The 21,439-nt window shown below is 50.8% G+C and overlaps 1 protein-coding gene across 8 annotated transcripts in view; it reads right to left on the reverse strand.

The window, feature by feature from the left end:
- Positions 1–21,439, reverse strand: part of APMAP (adipocyte plasma membrane associated protein) — a 95,661-nt gene that overhangs the window by 28,436 nt on the left and 45,786 nt on the right. The window contains exon 10 of one of the 8 annotated variants that reach the window (XM_067707410.1): positions 8,762–8,857. The exons of 5 other annotated variants lie outside the window; for them this stretch is intronic. In XM_067707410.1, coding sequence (XP_067563511.1) covers positions 8,777–8,857 — 81 coding nt within the window. In that variant the 3' untranslated portion in view covers positions 8,762–8,776. Of the gene's footprint in view, positions 1–8,761; positions 8,858–17,786; positions 17,967–19,690; positions 19,748–21,439 lie in introns of those variants that run through there. 2 more of the 8 variants (XM_067707407.1, XM_067707414.1) reach the window with 2 other exon arrangements.

Below are 21,439 nucleotides of genomic sequence, written 5' to 3' on the forward strand. Positions count from 1 at the left end.
ACTCAGAAAATCTGATAAGGTGATAATGGAAAATGTGTCACGCATGAATACCCATTTTAAAAACACACGTCACACTTCACATAAAGGTCAAAATTAATGTTATGTTGAAAACATTTTTCAAAGTACAATTATCTTGACTCGTGAAGCAAACCAAATTCCTATTTGGTTTACAGTCTCGGTTTTAAGCCACACACATTTTACCAAGAGGGCCTTACCCATCAGACTGAAGGCTGAGTCAATGCAATATTACGGGACCTTGTATCCCCCAGCCGCTGTCCTGGTCCCCGCTCAGCTGCCTCATCCTCCCGGGAGAAACTGGTGCCCCTCCTCCGCCCAGCCCCACGTGTCCCCTCCACGCTGGGCTCCGGAGCCCCTGGCCTGGGAGCCGCTGGCCACACGTCCTGCATCAGCGAGGCGTCCCCACGGCACCGCAGGCCCACAGATGGGGGCTCAGCCACTGACAGGGGTCCAGCCGGGGGACTGTCTTCCAGAGACAGACAGGACGTACTCAGGGTCTGCAATGGGGGAGCTGGTGAAGAAAGTGAGGACTATTCTACCCTCCCTGGTTTCTAAAATTCAAGTAAAACAAACGGGCAATGAGCCCAAAGGCATAAGAAATTGTGGATTCCCTTCCTGAGAGAAGAGCCGGCAGAGATAAACCAGGAAGGTGGGGAGCGAAGGATGGTCTGGACATCTGGCCCTAGGGACCTTCCTGTGCCAGGTAAGTGGAGGAGAGAAGACTGCAGGACACCCCTGGAGCCTAGAACTCGGTGGTTAAACACAGGTGGGTATCAACGCAGGCGGCCCAGGGATTCTGAAGACCAGCCCCGCTGGCGTCCAGACCCTTGGGTTCAGGGACTCTGTCCTCTGCTGTCCCCCAGTGTCTGGAACAGTGCCTGCAACAGAGCAGACATGCCAGAGGTATTTGCTGAATAAGGAGCCAACAGAAGCAGCCGACCCTACAGGAGCGAGCCTTCTGCCTGCCGTGGAATGAGTAGGAGACAATTCTGGGGCGCACGTCCGCTGCCACCAGTACCTACGGGTGGAGAAAAGTTAGACAAGTCACCTCGGATCCATTAGGGACATAACAACCTGCTTCACGGCACTACTGTTAACCTAGTGTGGACCATCCCTGGAAAAGCTGTCGTAAACCCTAACACGTCGAGCAAATGAGCTGGTGACGATGATGGAAAAGGCACAGCAGGTGTTTCAAGCCGATTTCAAACAAATAAAGGCTTAAGTCCAAAAAAGACAGAGACAGGACAGATTTCGATGTAGGGAAGATTCAGGGGAAAGACCAGACCCTGTATTCAGGAAGAGCCAGGCTCCACGCCAGCCCATGGCTGCCCCCCCTCAGGACAGTATGTTTCTGGAGGTCCGATGTCCCATTTCAAGTGAACCTGCCAAGTTTTTAATCAGATAATCACTTGGTGGAGTAAAAGTCAGACTGGCGTTGCTAAGGCTGGTGTCTGTCACCGTCTCGCAGGGCAACCAGCGATGTGCTTTGCTGAGCCTCTTGTGCCTCTGGTTCGTCAGTGCAAAGGGAGAGGAGGAAATGGGCTCGGTGCTTTTCTAACGTTTTCATAGCAGAACTATGTTTTCAAGCAAAGCCCTGCACGCACTGAAGTCAAACCGGCTTGTCCACGGCAGGCACACATGTAGAAATTGTAAATGGGCACCTCTGATACAGTGAGAGCTTTCTTCCACCCACCCTAGCCCGGCCCCTTCGGTGTCGCCCTCCCAGGACCCGGGAACACATCCGAAATGCCCGAGTGAGATGACCCTCTGGGGTGCTTTCCTGCTGCAGAAAATCTGGGCATATGTGACCCCAACCAGCAGTTTTCCCATCTGCCAGTCTGTCCTCTCCCCCAGACACAGTCCTTGATTTCTTTGGAAATATGTCTTTTACTGCCCTTGTTTGAACGAGACGGCCTGAACGTATGCGCAAAATTGAAGGTTAATGGTAAAACCTCTCCGGAAAACATGCTGCTTGAACGGCCACGAGCCCCGGCTCCAGTGACTGCAGAGATCCTTGTTGGGTTTTCCTTTTGAAATCACACATGGTGCAGCCACAGGAGCCCAGGGCTGGCCGCCTCCCAACTCAGAAACGATTCCAACCATCTGCTAATGCCACCTGGCTATGGGGCCTTCCAGAGACACGTGCTCTGGGTCGTGACCAACATGCGATAAGGTCCTTCTACTGGACAAACACCCACTGGTGCTTTGTTTGTAAAGAGCAGGTAAGTGTGTCCGTTTGGGGTGCTTTGCAGGGGAACGAAGTACCCCTGCTCTTTATTGCTATTATTAAGACATCATCCGCCTGAATCTTCGTACCTGCTATTGGTTTATCTTCCCCAAGGATCAAGTATGAGCATCAATCACCTCCGCCTTGGGGATCATCCTCACAGTTTTCCACTAGCCTGTGTCACTGTGGCAGGGGAGGTGGATGGGCAACAATTAGATAAGAGATGACCAGCGTCTCCCTAGAGAAGACCAGGGTCCCCTCTTTACTGTGCTCCCGTGGCCAAAGACAGGTGGAACCCAGGCAAGACAGAGATCTCCCCGTGGGGTCAGCCCACATTGGCAGCCTCTCCCCTCCCACCCGCCTCCCCCACTCCCTGCCAGCTTCACCTGGGAGCACTTCCTCAGAAATCACCTGCCCATGAACCATCTTAGGGTCTGGTTCCGGGGCCTCCTCTCTCCTCAGCCACTGGGGGTCAGCCTGGGCTGACGAAGCTTATGGAGACTTCCAGAAACTGTATCTGCGTTAGGGGCGTTGCACCCATGGACAGACACAGATCTAAATCCTCTCTCTTAGTCTGGCCCTGCTGGTTATGGGGACAAGCTTTTCTGTCCAAAGAGTAGCGGCAGCTGTCTTGTCATCTTTATCAGCCCCTGGAAATTCCAGTGCATTCCCTCCAGCGAGGGTGACATGGCAGACACAGGACAGAGGCAGAGAGTGGAGAGAGTATCCAGGTCAGCCTGAGAGATGTGACTAGTCAATGGCCATCCCAAGAGTAAGGGTGGAAATCAGGATGGGCGCAGGGCAGGAACACTTGGTTTACTGGGGAAGTAAGCCTCGTCTTATTTGGGTCCTTAGGGCAGGATGCTGCATTGTCCTGCCCCCCAGGGGTTTTCTAGGTCACCAGAACACCCAGAGGGCGGGTTAAAACACAGATTGGGAGACCTCAGCCCAGAGCCTCTGATCTAGCAAGTCTGGGACGGGCTCCAAGAATCTGCATTTCTAACAAATATCCAGGTGGTGCTGAAGCTGTTCTGGGGACGCTACTTTGAGAACCTCTGGGCTGCACCAGACACTCTTGTAGACCCCACCTGGAGTACCGTTCATCGCAGCGCATGACTCATTATCTGCTCAATCCTCAGGCTTCCTGAGCAGAGCAGTAATTCCTGGGTGTTTAACACAGGTCTCCATCCTTAGGAGGACATACTCTACTGAGTGAGTGAATGGCCTCAACACTCAGGCCCTGGGGGAACCCACTCAGAAAACACACTTAGCACATACAAAGAGCACTGACCAGTCACCAAGTGCCAGGCAGCGTACACCAGCCACCCCTTAAACCCCATAGCAATCCTACACCGTAGATGTGGGCGACAACCTGTTTTCACAGATGAAGGAACTGTGTCTCAGAGAGGTAAGTAATTTGACACAGCTAGGAGGGGGGCAGAATTGGAGCTGAAATCAACAGTCTGACTTCCAAACTTGTACTCATAACCCCTACACACTAACCATTATACTCTGACTCCTACTCAATGACCTCTAGACCCTACCCCTCTACATGACCTCTACACCTTAACCCACTACACCATGACCTCTACACCATGACCACTACACTCTGGCCCCTACACCGTGACCCCTACACTATGACCTCTACACTATAACCCCTACACTCTGACCCCTATACCGTGACCCCCTACACTGTGACCTCTACACTATAACCCCTACACCTTAACCCCTAAAACATGACCCCTACACCCTAACCGCTACACTATGACCCCTATAACATGACCTCTACACTATGACCCCTACAACTCCACAGACACAATTCAAGAGGCTGCTCAAGCATCCTTCTCCCGGGAAGACTTCCCTGAGCTCCCTGCCACCCGCAGCCCAAGCGGAATTCACTGTGCATCCCTTTTGAGGGGAGTCTGGGTTCTGTTAGAGAAGTAGGGGTGGTGGAGGGAGGCAGGGGCTGGCCCCGGGGGAGCCCCGCAGCCGTACTGTAACACGGCATCTTGTTCTAAAGGTCAGCCACTGCGGGGCTTTCCACATGGAAGCAGGATCAGGCGCCACATTCTGGACTCCCTCAGCCTGCAGCCTCCAAAAGCAGAGTCTGAGTCAAGGGCATGTGGGGCTGTGATCCCAGGAGCAGGGGTGAGGGGCGGGGGTGAGAGAGGGAAGGGAACGTCCACCTTGCTGCTTGGCCGCAGCTCAGGCCCCCAGACACTCAATCGGAGGGGCACTGGGTGAGAAGCCTCACGACCCCCCTCGTCTACCCCTCGGCTCCCTGGAAGGCTGTCCTGCCCCAGATGTCCAGGAGGGATGTGTGGGGGCCACATGGGTCCAGGATGTCCCTCACTGAGGTATCAGAGAAGGACCGAGCAGGACAGCGGTCCCCAACCTTTTTGGCACCAGGGACCGGGTTCGTGGAAGATAATTTTTCCATGGACAGGGTGTGGGCATGGTTCAGGCGGTAATGTGAGCGATGGGGAGCAATGGGGGGCGGCAGATGAAGCTTCACTCACTCGCCCACCACTCACCTCTTTCTATGCAGCCCGGTTCCTAACGGGCCGTGGACCGGTACCCGTCCACGGCCCGGGGGTTGGGGACCACTGGAACGAGAGGACAGAGCCAGGCCATGTAGGGCTGTATGAGGCTGGTCGCAGCCTGCAGTAGGACAGGGGCCGGGAGGACCAAAGGGGTGCCCAGTAGGGTCCCATCCCAAGACCAGCAGGGACAGGGAGAGAGCCCAGGCACTGCCTCTCCCCGAGCAGGCCACCGCGTGGACAGATGTGTGGGTGGACAGACAGAGGTCCCACAGGTGTATTGTAAAAGCATGAAGAGGACAGAATAACTCCCGACTGAGAGAGGCCTCGAAAAACCAGAAACGACCAAAGAGAAGGTAAAGACAGCATTGGACTAGAACTTCCCCAGCTTCTGGAATTAACATATTTCTCCAAATTTTTCTTGCCGTCAGTACCAATTCACCACTGATTTCTGCGTCCACCTACCTCATCCAGTGAAGAGCAGGACGAGGGGTTGAACGGGGACGTTAAGGAAGGGAGAGCAAAGGACTTGAGCAGAGAGTTGACAGGAGATCATGTGAAAAATGGCAGCAGCATAGTAGAGAAGCCAGGCGTCATCATGACCAGGAAGCGCAAGTTAACCACAGCAAGGGGCTCCCCTGGTGGCGCAGTGGTCGAGAGTCCGCCTGCCGACGCAGGGAACACGGGTTCGTGCCCCAGTCCGGGAAGATCCCACACGCCGCGGAGCGCCTGGGCCCGTGAGCCGTGGCCGCTGAGCCTGCGCATCCGGAGCCTGTGCTCCGCAACGGGAGAGGCCACAACGGTGAGAGGCCCGCGTACCACACACACACACACAAAATGCACTTTATCTTTACAATACAGTTATTTTCAATGATAAGCATTACTGTAGAGCTACAGAAATAAAGACAGTGTGCACTGGCGTGGGACCTCGCCCAGCACCCCTCCAGCGCCGAAACCCAGACGGCTTCCTGTTCCCAGGGAAAGCCTGAGCTGTGGAAGAGCCAAGGCCGTCTTTCTGTCTCACAAAGCTGGAGACCAAGAAAGGTGAAAATGCCCCGAGCACATTGACTCAGTGTTTATTGTTTTGAGCCAACCCCTCAGGAAGGACCTGCACCGAGTGATGGGGTGGAGGCCGCACAGAACCAACCCGGCTGGCACGACGGAGGAGACGCTGGTGCATCAGGGCCCACGCCGCATGCCTCCCCTCTGACCACAGGAGCACCTCCTGGAACCTTCCCCACCCACCCACCCCGCTCCCAGGCAGCACCTCTCTCCAAGGCCCTCCCGAAGCCCCTCCCTGCCTGCACTGGGCCGGAGTGTCCATAGGGAGCTCAGGTCCCTTCAAAAAGGCAGCCCGAGGCTGAGCGGCCCTCTGACCACAGGGGACCACGGCTCGGCGAGGGGCATCGATAGCTTTGTTGGGGGAGGGGGCCATCATGACCACCCTCACCTGCAGGAGGGGGAGGAGGGGTGTGCGCTCCCACCCCCCCAGGGCCAGGGCACTGACGCTGCACTGCTGCCCGGATCCCGGTGGACAGAGCAAGACAAGGTGAGTGGACCAGCAGCCAGAGGCGATGGGATGGGGTGGGGGTGGGGGGACAGGGCCGGGGGGAGGGGGTGTAAGTCCCGGGAAGGACACGCTGAGGATCCACACAGGGGCAGCTGCTCCTCACTTCTAATCGATTTTGGCCTCGTCTGCCCATCTCATGGTCTGCGTGACACGCAAACTGAAGGAGAAATTGTTTATGCCTGACTCACAACTTTTTAACCTGCTAACCAACCACAGGAGATATTCCTTGTCGACAAAACGTTTCCTTGTTGGGTCATTTGTAGAGACATGGATGGACCTAGAGACTGTCATACAGAGTGAAGTAAGTCAGAAAGAGAAAAACAAATACCGTATGCTAACGCATATATGTGGAACCTAGAAAAATGGTACAGATGAACTGGTTTGCAAGGCAGAAATAGAGACACAGATGTAGAGAACAAACGTATGGACACCAAGGGGGGAAAGTGGGGAAGCGGGGAGGGAGGTGGGATGAATTGGGAGATTGAGATTGACATGTGTACACTAATAGGTATAAAATGGATAAGTAATAAGAACCTGCTGTACAGCACAGGGAACTCCACTTCGCTGTACAGTAGAAACGAACGCAACATTGTAAAACAACTCTACCCCAATTTAAAAAAAAACAAACTTTTCCTTGCCCCTGGCTAATGTAAAAGAAGTTAGCTGCTAAGTGCAGAGGCGGTTGGATTTCCACGGCCTTCTTGGTTCCGGGCCATCCTGGCCGCACACCCTGCCCCCAACAACTAGGCCAGGACTGGCGAGGTCGAACGCCCCAAACTGGGGCGAATCTTGGGGAGCATCTAAACCTGGAACCCATGTGCTGCTGGGGAACAGACATCACAGCTTCAAACTGGGCTCCCACACGCCACCCACATGCCTGCTCTTCCCTTCTAATTTGCCTGCCAGTCTCTGAAAATGTGATGTTTAAGAAAGACGAAGTAAAAGATTTTAACCACTTATACCATTCCTCACCATCTTTCCACAAATAACAAAGAAATTGTCTTGTGATTTGGGTTGGGACAGTCCCTGGCAGAGAGCGGGGCTTTTTCTGACTCCTGTTTTCCCTTCAACACAGCGGGCCGTCTAAGCGTCCTTCCAGTTTAAAACTCTTCCAGGGACAGGAAAGGGGGCCCGAAACCACAGTCAGGTGGGTACGTCCAGGACGGCCAAGGCACATGACCTGTGACCTCTGCCCACACACTCATTCAGGGACCTCATGACAACGACCACTGCCCCTCGAGCAGGTGGCGTCTTTGTGCCCCACGCACAGAACTGGGGGGCGCTGAGCTGCAGGCAGGAGCTCCCAGGGTCAGGGCCACACCCGGAGAAGCCGCAGGGACCTGCTTGGTCAACAGCCCCGCCAGTGGGACCGCACCATGGCGGCAGGGGCCAGAGGACTCAGAGGGCCGCACATCAGCCGGGCCCCGTGGGCCAGAGTCAGACTAGAGACAACCAGACGTGAGGTCGTGCATTTGAACTCAAAGGATCAGTCGTCCAGGAATGCGATGGCAGAGACTTGAACTGTCGGCAGTTCTGATGGAAAAGTCCTACATTTTGAGCTCATCACAAGCTTAATATGAACCAACACTGTGATGTGCTGTAGAGATGCCAATTAATAAGCTAGGACTTCGTCAGAGGGCTTCCAGAGAATTTCTATGGCTACTGCCCATCACCCCCATGTCTGTGCTGCCCATCACCCCCGTGTGTCTCCCTCCTCCCTCCTGAGCTCAGACGTGTTTACAACTGTCTGTGACACCTCCCCACCTGAATGTGCACAGACCCCTAAACCTGAACAATACTCACCAACATCCATTACCCACCCAGCATACCTGTCACACCTGCGGCCTGTTTTCCGGATCTCCTGGTGGTCCCGGCATCAGCCCCTCAGCCTTGTCTCACCTCCGTCCATGTCTCTCCCTCACCTCCTGCCAAAGCCTCTTCCCGGGGAGCAGCTGCCACTGACCTCCACACTGCTCCCCTCAGCTCAGCATCGGCACCTCCTGCCTGGACACTTGCTTCCCATCTGGCCTCTTTTCCTCGTCCACCAAAGAGCCCTGCAGAACGATTTTACAAAATGCACTTCTGACTGTTATCACATCCCTTCGTAAGGCCCCAGCTCCTGTAGAATAAAGTGAAAATCCCGTAGCCAGGTCCCCGGGGCCCCGGGTGATCAGCACCTGCACCTGTCATCTCGTCCACCTGGAGGACGTCCTGCCACGGGCCACACTTTCGTCCATGCCGGACTCTCATGTGGACAGTAACTCAGCCCTTTCAGCCCCCCTAGTTCAAGAGCTGGCCTGAAGGTGAACTCTGGAGCGTCCCCTGGTCACCCAGCCCTGCTCCCAAATCTCTGCCCTCCTCTCCACCCGCATGCACTTCACCTTGGTGATTTTCACACTGTGGAATGAATCTCTGTTTATGTCACTCTTGGCCATGAGAGAGCAGGACACGAGAGTGTCCTGTGTTTGTAACTCCAGCACCAGGCTTAGAGCCTTCAAATGCCTGCTGAAAAAAAGAAAAGAAATTAATAAATCCATACCTAAGTGCATGGATGGATGGACGGATGGATAGATGGGTCCCACCCCGCTCCATCCCTTTGCATATTGCATCTCCCCCTCCTGCCTACACCAGCGAAATCTTCCCCACGCGTCTTCTCGGGTGCCATTTACAGCAGCAGGACTGTCCTTCCAAGGCCAGCCCACGGCCCCCCAATGTGCGAGCATGGCTTGGGGAGGGTTTCCAGTAAGACTCGTGAAGCACAGAAGCCTCTGGGCACAGCAACACAGCCTCCGGAGGGGCTGCTTCTGGAGCTGAGGCACCACCTGCCAGAGGAGAAGGGGGCCTTTCCGGACAGGCAAGTGAACCCAGGACGAGAGAGGAGTCGTCACGTGTGTCATCTCTTATAGGAACACAAGGCCTTGATGGAAAAGGGAGCAAGGGGCCTGCCACCCAGAAGAGGTGACAAACAAACCTCCTGAACCCTTCACAGCTGTGACTGCCACGCAGCCCCGACAGTTCAGCTAGGCGGGATCCCAGATCCTTCACAGTGAAAGTAGGAGGGAACTTTACTGACTGTGAATTAACATCTTACCCCCTTTCAGAGCACCTGGCACTGGAAGCAAAGGTTCTCATTACATGCACAAGACTTGAAATACACGGGCAGTCAGAGTATTTTATCTTTCGAGAAATATTCAAAGGACATGACACCCCAGTCTTGGGAGCTCCAGCTACCTGAAGACACCCCAGCAGACCTTAAACGCCATGTCTGAGAACGCCTTCCAAGGGGGGCAGCCGCATGGGATGTCCTTCTGCCCAGCTCTTCCCCTCTTCCTCATCGTGGCTCAAAGGTGAGAGTTACCTGAATTCCGGTTGAAGATTTATTACACCAGCTACCAAGAGACTTTTTATGTCGAAGCTTTTTTTGGGGTTTTCTGCCCTCCTGGCAAATCAGAGAGGCAAGAAGACACCAGCGGAACAGATTAAGAGGTGAAATACTTTCAAAGAACCGCTATTATATTGCAAGGAGAGCTTCAATCTAATTTAATACACAGTTCAGGTTTTCTGGTGGTCTGGGCTTAATAGTTACTCTAAGTGAGGGAAAATGGGTATAAAAGAAGAAAGAAAGGGAAGGAAAGAAATAATTTAACTGCCATTAGAGTACTGCTATGTGGCCACGTTACAGATGAGGAAACTGAGGTTCAGAGACGTTTTTTAAAAACTAACCCAAGGTCACAGAGCTGCTGAGCTTTGATGCCAGGATGCAAGCCTGTGCATCGGCAGAGGGGGGGAAGCGGACTGGACCCCGGGTCTGCTGAGGTGAAGGGTCACCCACAGGCACCCGGCAGGCAGAGGAGTTGGCCTGTCCAATGCAGAACCTGCCAGAGAACAAGGCCAGAGGTCTGCCTTCCCACAAGGGGTCACTGAGCATCCCTGACGCTGGACAGAGACTTGGGAGCTTTGAAAAGGGAAGGAATCTCCCCCAAGAAGACAACACGCCCAGGGCTTTGGGGATGGGAGTCACGCTGCATCTGTGTGGAAAATAAAAGCTGAAAATCCAGGTTACAACAGACCTAGATTCACAATCTCCAGGCTCCTGACAGAAGCAAACGTATATCCTTTCTGGAGGTATTTTAAATTCAGGCCACAAAGAATCCCCACAGATAAACTTGAATTTTTTTAATCATGATATGTATGAGGAAACAAACCATTTCAATCTAGAATCAACAACAACAACAAAAAGTGAGGAGAGAGGATTCACTGAGAAAATGAAAGGGAATTATCAAATTCAAAAATATAAAGATGCTTAATATGCTGAAATGGATAAAAACCAAAGGAACAAGAGACTCTCAAAATTGACCATATAGTTTTAATAAAGTACAAAGTGGAATTTCTGAAAATGAAAAATATAATAATTGAAATTGAAAACTCCATGGGTTGAAGAGCAGAATAGATTTAGCTGGAGAGAGAAATAGTCCATTGCAGAGCAGAGCTGACAAAATTACACGGAAGTCTCACCTGAGAGAAAAGAAATGCAAAAGACAGAAAAGCACTAATAGTGGAAATCCTACCAACAAAGATAACGAAACAGTCCACGTTCTGCAGTGAGACAGCCACAACTGGTGAAAAGTATTTTTAAATAATCATAACCGTTTTGAAGTCTCTGGAAACCGCCCTAAGGGCATAGAGCAACTGAAAAGATATTTGTGCAAGAAAACCTGCCAAATCTCAGTGAAAATTACCAGAATCTGTAGCTCTTGAGCCACCACCAACTCCCTCCCCTCGCCACCAGCTGCCTTCCAGAGGGCTAAACCTTCTACCTTCTGTCTGACAAAATTGGTTTTGCATCAAAGGGAGATTTTGAGAACGGAAAATTAGAGGTCAATCTTTTTCATAACCATAGACACAAATATCTTAAAGAAAACATTAGCAAATCCAATCCAGCAATATATGCAAATGGTAATAGCATGTCCAAGTTGGGTTTATTCCAGAAATGCAAGGTTGACCTGTCATTGAAAATCACTTACTGTGTTTCACCACATTAAAAGAATAAAGGGAAAGTACAAGGCCACATCAGTAGGTGCAGATAAGTATTTGGTCAAACAGCCACACACAGGTGGGGACACAAGGGACCAGAGTGGGGCTGACCTGGGTGATGGTGACATGGAAGACCCATCAAGTTGTAACACAAACTGGCACGTTTCCAAGTGTAAGTTACACTCAATTTGAAAACCTTTCTAAGAATGATGGCCCAAATTTTCTCATAACAATTAAAGAAATTAAATAAGAAGTTAAAATCTTCTCACATACGAAGCATGATAGCCATTCTGACAGGTGTGAAGTGATACCTCATTGTGGTTTTGATTTGCATTGTTCTAATAATTAGCAATGATGAGCATTTTTTCTTGTGCCTGCTGGCCATCTCTATGTCTTCTTTGGGAAAAAAAATTTCTATTCAGGTTTTCTGCCCATATTTGATTGGGTTGTTTTTTTTTTTTTTTGAGGTCGAGTTATATGAGCTGTTTATGTATTTTGAATATTAACCCCTTGTTGATCATCATTTGTAAATATATTCTCCTATTCCATAGGTTTCCTTTTGTTTTGTTGATGGTTTCCTCTGCTGTGTAAAAGCTTTTAAATTTAATGAGGTCCCATTTGTTTATTTTTGCTTTTATTTCTTTTGCCTTCAGAGACAGATCCAAAAATTATTGCTATGATTTATGTCAAAGAGTGTTCTGCCTATGTTTTCTTCTAGGAGTTTTACGGTTTCAGGTCTTACATTTAGGTCTTTAATCCATTGTAAGTTTATTTTTGTACACGGTGTTAGAGAATGTTCTAATTTCGTTGTTTTACATGCGGCTGTCCAGCTTTCCCAGCACCACTTGCTAAAGAGACTGTCTTCTCTCCATTGTATATTCTTGCCTCCTGTGTCGTAGATTAATTGACCATACATGTGTAAGTTTATTTCTGGGCTCGCTATTCTGTTTCATTGATCCATGTATCTGTTTTTGTGCCAGGACCATGTGGTTTTGATGACTGTAGCTGAGTAGCATAGTCTGAAGTCTGGGAGGGTGATTCCTACAATCATGTATGTTTAATGAAAAATCAGTCACCCAGGATGCACCCACAGATTTGTGCACGAGGAGGTCTGTTACAGAGTTATTTATCATCATGCAAAATTACAAACAACAGGCTGCTCGGATAAGTTACATGCAACAGATTACTTAGTGTAAAAATCACATTTTCATGTGAAAAATCAGTTGAGCTAAACATTTATGGTGCGTGCACTCTTTTGTGTATATTATACTTCAATAAAAAGTTTACCCAAAAATTACACTTTTAAAGAATACTTGGGCTTCCCTGGTGGCGCAGTGGTTGAGAGTCCGCCGCCGATGCAGGGGACACGGGTTCGTGCCCCGGTCCGGGAAGATCCCACATGCTGGGCCCGTGAGCCATGGCCGCTGAGCCTGCGTGTCCGGAGCCTGTGCTCCGCAACGGGAGAGGCCACAACAGTGACAGGCCCGCGTACCGCAAAAAAAAGAAAAGAAAAGAATACTTAATGACATAGTTACATGCAGATAATATAATGTTAAGTAAGAGAGAATTACATACATAATAGGAGTCAAATTTTAAACACACACAACATTTAATATATATATGTGTGTATAAATGTATGTGTATCACTGAAAGAAATCCACAAAGCTAGTGTGGGAGATTATCTGAGGATAGTGAGATTATGTGCAAGTTTGCAAACTTTTTTTCTTTTTCTTTTTTTATTCCTTTGGCCGCACCACGTGACATGCAGGATCTTAGTTCCCCGACCAGGGATCAAACTTGTGCCCCCTGCAGTGGAAGCACAGAGTCTTAACCACTGGACCACCAGGGAAGTCTGCAAGCTTTCTTTTATTCATTATACTCTGTGGTATAATCATTCAAATGTTCTACATAGAGCATTATTAGATGGAGAGAGGAAGGGAGGGAGGGAAGGAGGAGGAAAAGAAAGAAGAGAGAGAGGAAGGAAGGAAGGAAGGAAGGAAGGAAGGAAGGAGGAGGGAGGGAGAGAGAAAGAAAGAAGAAAGAGGGACTTCCTTGGTGGTCCACTGGGTAAGACTCTGAGCTCCCAATGCAGGGGGCCCGGGTTCCATCCCTGGTCAGGGAACTAGATCCCACATGCTGCAACTAAAGATCCTGTGTGCCGCAACTAAGACCCGGCACAGCCAAAATAAATAAATAAATATTTTTAAAAATAATAAAGTGCTGTACTTGTGCAGGCCCTGTACTCTAGGTAATATTTAAAAGAAAAAAGAGAGAGAGAGAAAGAAATTCATGGAGGCCCCTTCACTTGACATGTCACTTGACACGTGGACACGTATGGACAGTTGAAATGCTGAAAGGCTCAACCTCTAGTCAAATAGGTTTTGACGCTTTGAAAAGCATTTCCGTGCTTTGGTTGCCTGGCCCCAGTCCCCACAAAGCGCCCCAGAGTGGAGGAGGAGAGAGCGGCTGGGCGTGTTCCTCATGCTCTGGACAAGGCTGTGGCCCTGCACGCACACCGCTTCCTGGGCTCTAAGGGCACCCTCCTTCCCGGGGTGCAGACGCCCTGCTGGTGGTTGGGATGGAACCACGCCACACCGAGGCCGGCGGTGCCAGTTCCACAGCGGCCAGGAGCTGGTTCTCCAGCCACAAAACCCACTCTCGGGAAGAAAGGCTCATAAACAAGCTCAGTCACCATGGAGGGAGGTTCAGATTCAGTCACGATGAATCTGATCCCGGCGCGGGTAGGATCAGTCCTCTAAAAAGAAACCACGTCCAGGACACTAGGGCGCAATTACAAAACTGAGACGGTCCCTATAAAGCCAGCCGTAATCAAAGTCTTACCCAGAAGCTGCGCACTGGATTCCCAGGGAGCTCAAGCGGCCACAAGGCCTGTCGGCAGGGCCTGAGGCTGGAGGAAAACACGTGGGGAGAGTCACATCCATTTCAAATGACGGGAAATCACTGAATGAGAACCAAAGATCTCCTAAGAATTGGTTTGAAACACGTCATTTGAGAAGGACAAGGTGAAGAGCAAGGGAGAGTGTTGAAGACAAAATGGGGAGAAAGAGAGAAAAAGAACATTTCTGAACAGCAAAGAAATCTGTAGATAATCTGTGCAAGTCAGTTTTTAAGATGAGTTCATAGAAAAGCACAACTGGGCTGCAGGGGGATGAGTACGAGTGTCATCGCCCATCAGACTGACGTACACGTTAAGTGACAACAGCCAGTGCTTGTGAACGGGACACAGAACCTCACCCACTGCTGTGAATTCCCACAGTCTTTGGGGGAAGAATCTGCCAGACCTGTCAAGTCTCAAAACCACACACTCAATGACCCAACGGTCTCGCACTGGGAATTTATCCCACAGGAAAAAGGCAGCAGCTTCCAAGGCCTGTGACATGGTGAGGTGGTGTGAGAGCTGTGTGCTCAGATCCCAGCATTGTTTGAGGCAGCAAGAAACTGGAAACAACCTGAATTCCCAGCAAAATAAAACGATAAAATTCTTTAAAAAGAGGAGTTAAATAAACCATGGCACAGCCATTCTCTGGAATATTAAGCAGCAACGAAAAAGAAGGTGTCAGATCTCCATCTGTGTTGCCTCCGTGGATGAAGCACTGTGCTGTGACGTGAGAAGGCCAGTCCCTGAGTGTGGAGTCCAGGCCCACCTAAGTGAAAAAAAAAAAGGGCAATCTCACGTGGGTGTGTTTGCAGCGTGGAGAAAGGTGAAGGAGGATACAGGTGAGGCTGCCAACGCCAGTTACCTTGGGGTGAGCAGGGGATGTATCATGGGAATAATGAAATTTTTTACTTTTTTTTTAATTGAAGTATAGTTGATTTACAATGTTGTGTTAATCACTGCTGTACAGCAAAGTAATTCAGTTATGCATATATATACATTATTTTTTATATTCTTTTCCATTATGGTTTATCACAGGATATTGAATATAGTTCCCTGTGCTATACAGTAGGACCTTGTTTATTCATTCTATATATAAAAGCTTACATCTGCTGACCCCAACTTCCCACTCCACCCCTCCCCCAACCCCCTCTCCCTTGGCAACCACCAGTCTGTTCTCTATGTCCATGATTCTGTTTCTGTTTCATAGATAGATTCATTTGTGTCATATTTCAGGGAATAATGAAATTTTCTAATTAAAAAAACTAAACTTACAATCCCAGCTCAGAGAGTCTATGTACATCTCAATTACAAAAGTAGAAAGCACTCATCAAGATGAAAAACTTCTGCTTACGAAGACAAGCCCCAGACGAGGAGAAACTGTGTAATGTGTATATCTGACTGTTGATTTCTACCCAGAAGATATAAAGAAATACAAATCAATAAGAAGACATGCCAATTTAAAAATGAGCAAAAAACATGAACAAATACTTCACAAAGTGAAATACACAGTTGTCCAATAAGTAGATGAGAAGAAGCCCAACACCATCAGTTTTCAGGAAAATGCAAATGAGAATCTCAAGGAGATACTGTTGTGCACCCACCATGATGGCTAAAGTTCAGGGTTGACAGTATCAAGTGCTGACAGCACTGCTGCTGGGGGTGAAGAACGGTCCGGCCAGAAAACAGCCTGGCAGTTTCTCATGAAATTGAACACACACTACCCAACGACTCAACAATACCCTCCAAGAGAAACAAAAACAACAACCACACAAGGGCATTATGCAAGAACGTTTATAGCAGCATTTTTCATGGTGGCCAAAACCTGGACAAAATGTAACACACGTCAACAAGTAATAGACAAACAGATGGGAACCCTACTCCTCAGTAAAAGGAAAGGAGACGCTGACACACAAACCACAGGGCTCAACCCCAGGGACGTCACCTGACACAAAAGAAGGGGGATGGAAAAGTCCCTCGTGCAGAGCTCAAGGTGGCCAGTCTCTAGGGGCCATATCAGAACACGGTGCCTGGGGAGCCAGCAGACTGGTGCCAGGGCTCGAGGGAACCCAGGGCTCCGTACCCGCTTGTGTGTATCTGCGGAAGCTCATGGAATCATCCGCTTACAATCTTACATTCACTGCATGTAAATATTACCTCAATCAAATCGAAGTAGCAAGCCTCAAAAATCAATGTTTGGATAAATTTGGATTTGGAGCCAAGGGGAAGCCAGTGGCACAGGGATGCAGGCCTGGCAGGCTGCGGTACCTGCATCGTGCAGACCTCCACCCCCTCTACCCCCAGGAGTCATGGTGAGCTTGGGCTTGTCATCCCCCCAAGCCCTTCTGGTCCTGTGGGCAGAGAGGCAGGGACTGCGGGCGTGGGTGGAATGTGGCAGGTGGCTGCTGCAGGGGCCACAGGATGACAATGTCTGTCCCCTGGCTCCCACCCTGAGAGGCCAGGCAGCCATGGACCCCAGACCACAAGCCAGTGGAAGTCAGCGTCTCTGCATACACCTATGGCCGTGAAGATGCCCCCGCACCTGGCCGTCTAGGGGCAATGTTCCTGCCCTCACCTTCAAATGGAGGGAAAGGGAGCCAGAGGTGGGCGTGACTCATCCTCCATCCCACAGCTTCCAAGCTTAGATCAAGGCCCAAACTTGAGTCCCAGACCCCACTTAGCCTTCAAGGGCATGGCCAAGGTTGTATCTCCAAGCTCAGCACCTTGGCTTCTTTTTTTAAATTAATTTTTATTGGAGTATAGTTGATTTACAATGTTGTGTTAGTTTCTGCTGCATAGTAAAGTGAATCAGTTATACATATACATATGTCCACTCTTTTTTAGAGTCTTTTCCCATATAGGTCATTACAGAGTATTGAGTAGAGTTCCCTGTGCTATACAGTAGGTCCTTATTAGTTACCTATTCTATATATAGTAGTGTGTATATGTCGGTCTAAGCTCAGCCCTTCGGTTTCTGATGCAACAAGTTCTGACTCCCCAGAACAGAAGACACCCCCCACTCGCCCCCGCCATCATCTCTGACGGAGGAACTGCCCTTGAGCTGAAGCCCATAAAGCAACTCAATCCACTCCCGTCCGCCCAGTGGCCTCTGTGGCTTCATGACGGTGGCTGGGAACATCCGTGTAAATTAGTCTCGGGGGGAGCCTGTCGGCTACAGAAGGTAATAAAACATTGACACTGGCAAGAGTTAATTAAAGCTTTTACAAGAGTTTGCTCATGGAGGGCCTTTGAGTTCAAGCCAAACCCCAAAAGCCTGGAGAAATTAATGAAATTCACACACATCCCCAGCCTGGCCGTCCTCCTAGGTAGTAATAAGCCATCGACAATTAGCACAAGTTTACTCTTTGTTTAATGACTTAACTTGCAACAGCAGAGTGTGAAAGACGGCATTGCGCAGTCCACAGAAGGCGGCAAAGGGGTTCTCAGAGATAACACTTGCCTGCTTACAGAACATTTTACTTTGGGTGGTGAGGAAATAAATTAAGCAAAGAAAGGTTATTGGTGCCACGGCCCATCCAGCTGTAATGATGATGCCTCTCTGTGGGGACTCAGCCAGGACCCCATCTCCTGTCGGTCGGTAGAGCCATGGACACCAAGGCATTGAGGAGAGCCACAGAGGCCACTGGGGCGGCCGGCGGCAGACCTGCAGAGACGTGCAGCCTGAAACACACCCAGACAGTAGTAAGTCGCCGCCCTGAAGGTGCCCGCCCCACGACCAGCAGCCTGGCGTGTCCGTGGGCCCAGGAGAGGGGCTGGCCTGGCCTCCCTCGGGGGCCAAACAGTGGTACCCTCGGGCCAGAAGCATGTTTCCATACCTATTCCAAAAGGACACCCAAGACTCTAAGCAGTTATTTTAGGGATAACTGGACTTCCACTGAGCCGTGCAAGCTTAAGTCAGTAGTTCTCAAAGTGGAGCCTGGAGGAGCTGCATCAGCCTCGCCTACGGGCTTGTTAGACCCACACATTCCGGGCCTGCCAGAGGCCCTGGGCCAGAGGCTTGGAAGGGCCCAGCCCAGGGCTCTAACATCCCCATGGGTTCCACCTCTTGCTTCCCTTCAATGCCTTCTTTTGAAGAGTCACACCTGGGAGAAAGGGAGCCTGTCACTGGGCCCCTGGCACAGAAGGGAACCTGGTTCACCTGGAGCGGTGGAACTGGGCTGCAGCAGGCAGCAGGTTTCCTGTTTCCAGGGGAATTTAAACTGAGGCCACGTGGTCACTGGGCAGCATGGGGTCCCCAGGATTCAACATCAACTGAAGTGCAGCTACTTTGTAATTAATGTGCAAAAACAGCAAGAGGAACTGAGGGATGATGGGTGGATGAATGGATGGATGGATGAAGGATGATGGAGGGACGGATGATGGATGGATGATGGATGGATGATGGATGATGGATGGATGATGGATGGATGGATGGATGGATAGATGGATGGACGATGGATGGTGGATGGATGGATCATGGATGGATGGATAGATGGATGGATGACGGATGGTGGATGGATGGATCATGGATGGATGGATGGATAGATGGATGGACGATGGATGGTGGATGGATGGATCATGGATGGATGGATGGATAGATGGATAGATGATGGATGGATGGATGGATGATGGATGGATGGAGCAATGTAGAAAAAGTTAACTGTGGCATCTAGGGGGTGGCTTGTGAATGTCCACAGAACAATTCATTCAACTTTTCTGAAAAAGCTTGAAAATTTTTCTACTAAAATGTTGTGGAAGAATCAAGTGAGAACCGACTTTCATGACTGTCCCTTTGACCCTGGATTCGTGGTTCTGTGACACCTGCACCCACCACACACACAACATGTAAGTCCAGCCATCCCTGGTTCGGGCTGGTCCCAGGGGTTTCAGGAGGGTAAACACCTCAGCAGATTCACCTGCACAATTAAAAATTCACCAAGGATGGGACAAAGGCAAGGGAGGCGGTGAAACCAACCCTAGCTCACCACACAACTTGGAGTCGGGAAATTACAATCTGGAAATTTTACACGAGGGCTACGGAAACTAATGGCAGAAGGAAAGCCAGTGAAATGGGTTATCCACATCAGCGTGGAGCCAAACGAACGAGGCCCAAGAGTTACAGATGCCCGAGGGAAGGTTCGCCCAGGTACCTAATTAACAGCAATAAATGGGACGTCAGATGCCAAGGGGGACAGAGGCAGAGAAGCCACTGTCGACTTAAAAAAAAATGCACAATGTGAGAGTTGTGAGCTAAGTTTTATTTGGGGCAAAATGAGGACTGCAGCCCGGGAGACAGCATTTCAGATAGCTCTGAGAAACTGCTCCAAAGAGGTGGAGGGAAGGTCCGTATATGTGTGATTTTCATTCAAGGGGAGTACATGCAATCAAACACGTATTTTTTTACAGAAGGTTTCTGCTAGTCACGAGCAGCAGTCATCACCATGAAGGATTTCAGTGCTTATCTAGATAGGAGGAGATACAAGAATTGGGCTCATAAAATCTGCTCCTGAAAATATGTATCTGCAGACCTGTTCTGCCAGTTTTTCCCAGAGCAGAGTGCCTCATTTCTGCTCTCCACCCGAGCTCCTTTCAGGGGGGTGTTGAAAGTCAGCAGCTGCAGCAGCACCTGATTTAATCCTTGTAGAAGTAGGTGGCAGGTGCCAACGACAAGTGCCAATTTGTAGTTGATACCATCTTTGTGCATTTAAATCCGCAATCATTCTGTGAAACGAGGAGGGACGCAGGGAGGAAGACAAACCTGGGCCGTGGGGCGGGCGGTGTGTCTGCCTGAGCTCTTGCGGAGACCCAGCTGCGCTCCAAGGTCTAGCTGGGCCCCCAGGAGCTTTGAAGATGCTCATTCCCAGCCCCACACCCAGATCCACAGAGTGAGTGTTCACTCAGGAACAAACAGTCTGCATTTTTGCCAAGTTTGTGGGGCTATTCTAATGAGAGGCCTCCGTAGGAACCAGGACCCCACCTGGAAGCTGCCAGAGGCCGGAGGCAGGTGCTCTCAGTGCCCTGCCCACATCGCAGTGCCTGGTGGGATGGCCATGCTACTGGGGGGACACTGTGAGTGCCACCTCTGCCTGAGGGTTCTCTCCAGACGCCCTGAGGGCTGCTCTCAGCCCACCACCCAGCACCTCCCCAACCTCCAGGGGCCTGGCTCTGAGATCCCCAGCCGCCCAGCAAGAACCTGTGCGTTAACCCACCTGTACAGGCTGTGTCCCCGTCCCACTGCCCACCCACGTCTCCCAGCGTGGAAATAAACAAGCACCACCCATAGGAGAACAAGCAAAAGCTATCTCCCCTATTCAGAGCGTGAGACAGCAAGGGAACTCAGCCACTGGCGCGTGGCAGAGACGGGCGTGCAGGCCAGGGAGGGGGACGGGGGAGGCTGGAAGCAGGCAACTAGAAGCGGGGCATCCCGCGGGCCTGGCAGGGGGTACATTCGGCTTTCTTCTCTTGTTGATGCTAAGTTGAACACGCGGACAAAAATTAGGGAAGCTGGCAGTTCCTGACCAAGCCTGACCGTTGGGATGATTGCAGCAGAGGCTGTGGTCTGGCTTCCTGGGCAGGTGCAGCAGGGAGTGGGCAGGGTGCCATGGTCACGTGTGGTCTGGCTGTTGCCCACGAGTGCACGTGTCTCACTGGGATCCCCCCCGCCCCGTATGCCAAGTGCTCCAGCCACTGTCTCAGGTCTGCTGGAGGGGCGGTACTCAGCGTGAGACCTTCCTGAGGAGGAAGATGAGGTAGGCGGTCTGTGAGACAGCTGAGCCGAGGCCCCCAGAGGCCTCAGCAGCTCCTGGCCCACCATCTTGCAGGGCCCTCCTCTTCCTGACACCCCCTGGAGCAGACGCAACAATGGCCCCAGAGATGCCCACATCCTAAGCCTGAAACCTGTGACTATGGTACTCTTCAGGGAAAAGGGCCGCTGCAGACGTGAGGAAGGACCTCGAGGTGGGGTGATTACCCAGAATACAGGGGTATGGCAGGGGGCTAAATGTAATCACGTGAAGCCTTAAGAGCAGAAAACGCAGCTTTAGTCAGAAAGAAAGATGTGAAGGGGGAAAACAGGTCAGAGAGCTGCCTCGCCTCGGCGGTCAGCAGCCCGTGTCCCTGTGCTGGGGTCACAGCAGGTTCCAGCACCTGACGTG

The sequence above is a fragment of the Pseudorca crassidens genome, chromosome 15 (assembly GCF_039906515.1).
Source record: "Pseudorca crassidens isolate mPseCra1 chromosome 15, mPseCra1.hap1, whole genome shotgun sequence".
Lineage (NCBI taxonomy): Eukaryota > Metazoa > Chordata > Mammalia > Artiodactyla > Delphinidae > Pseudorca > Pseudorca crassidens.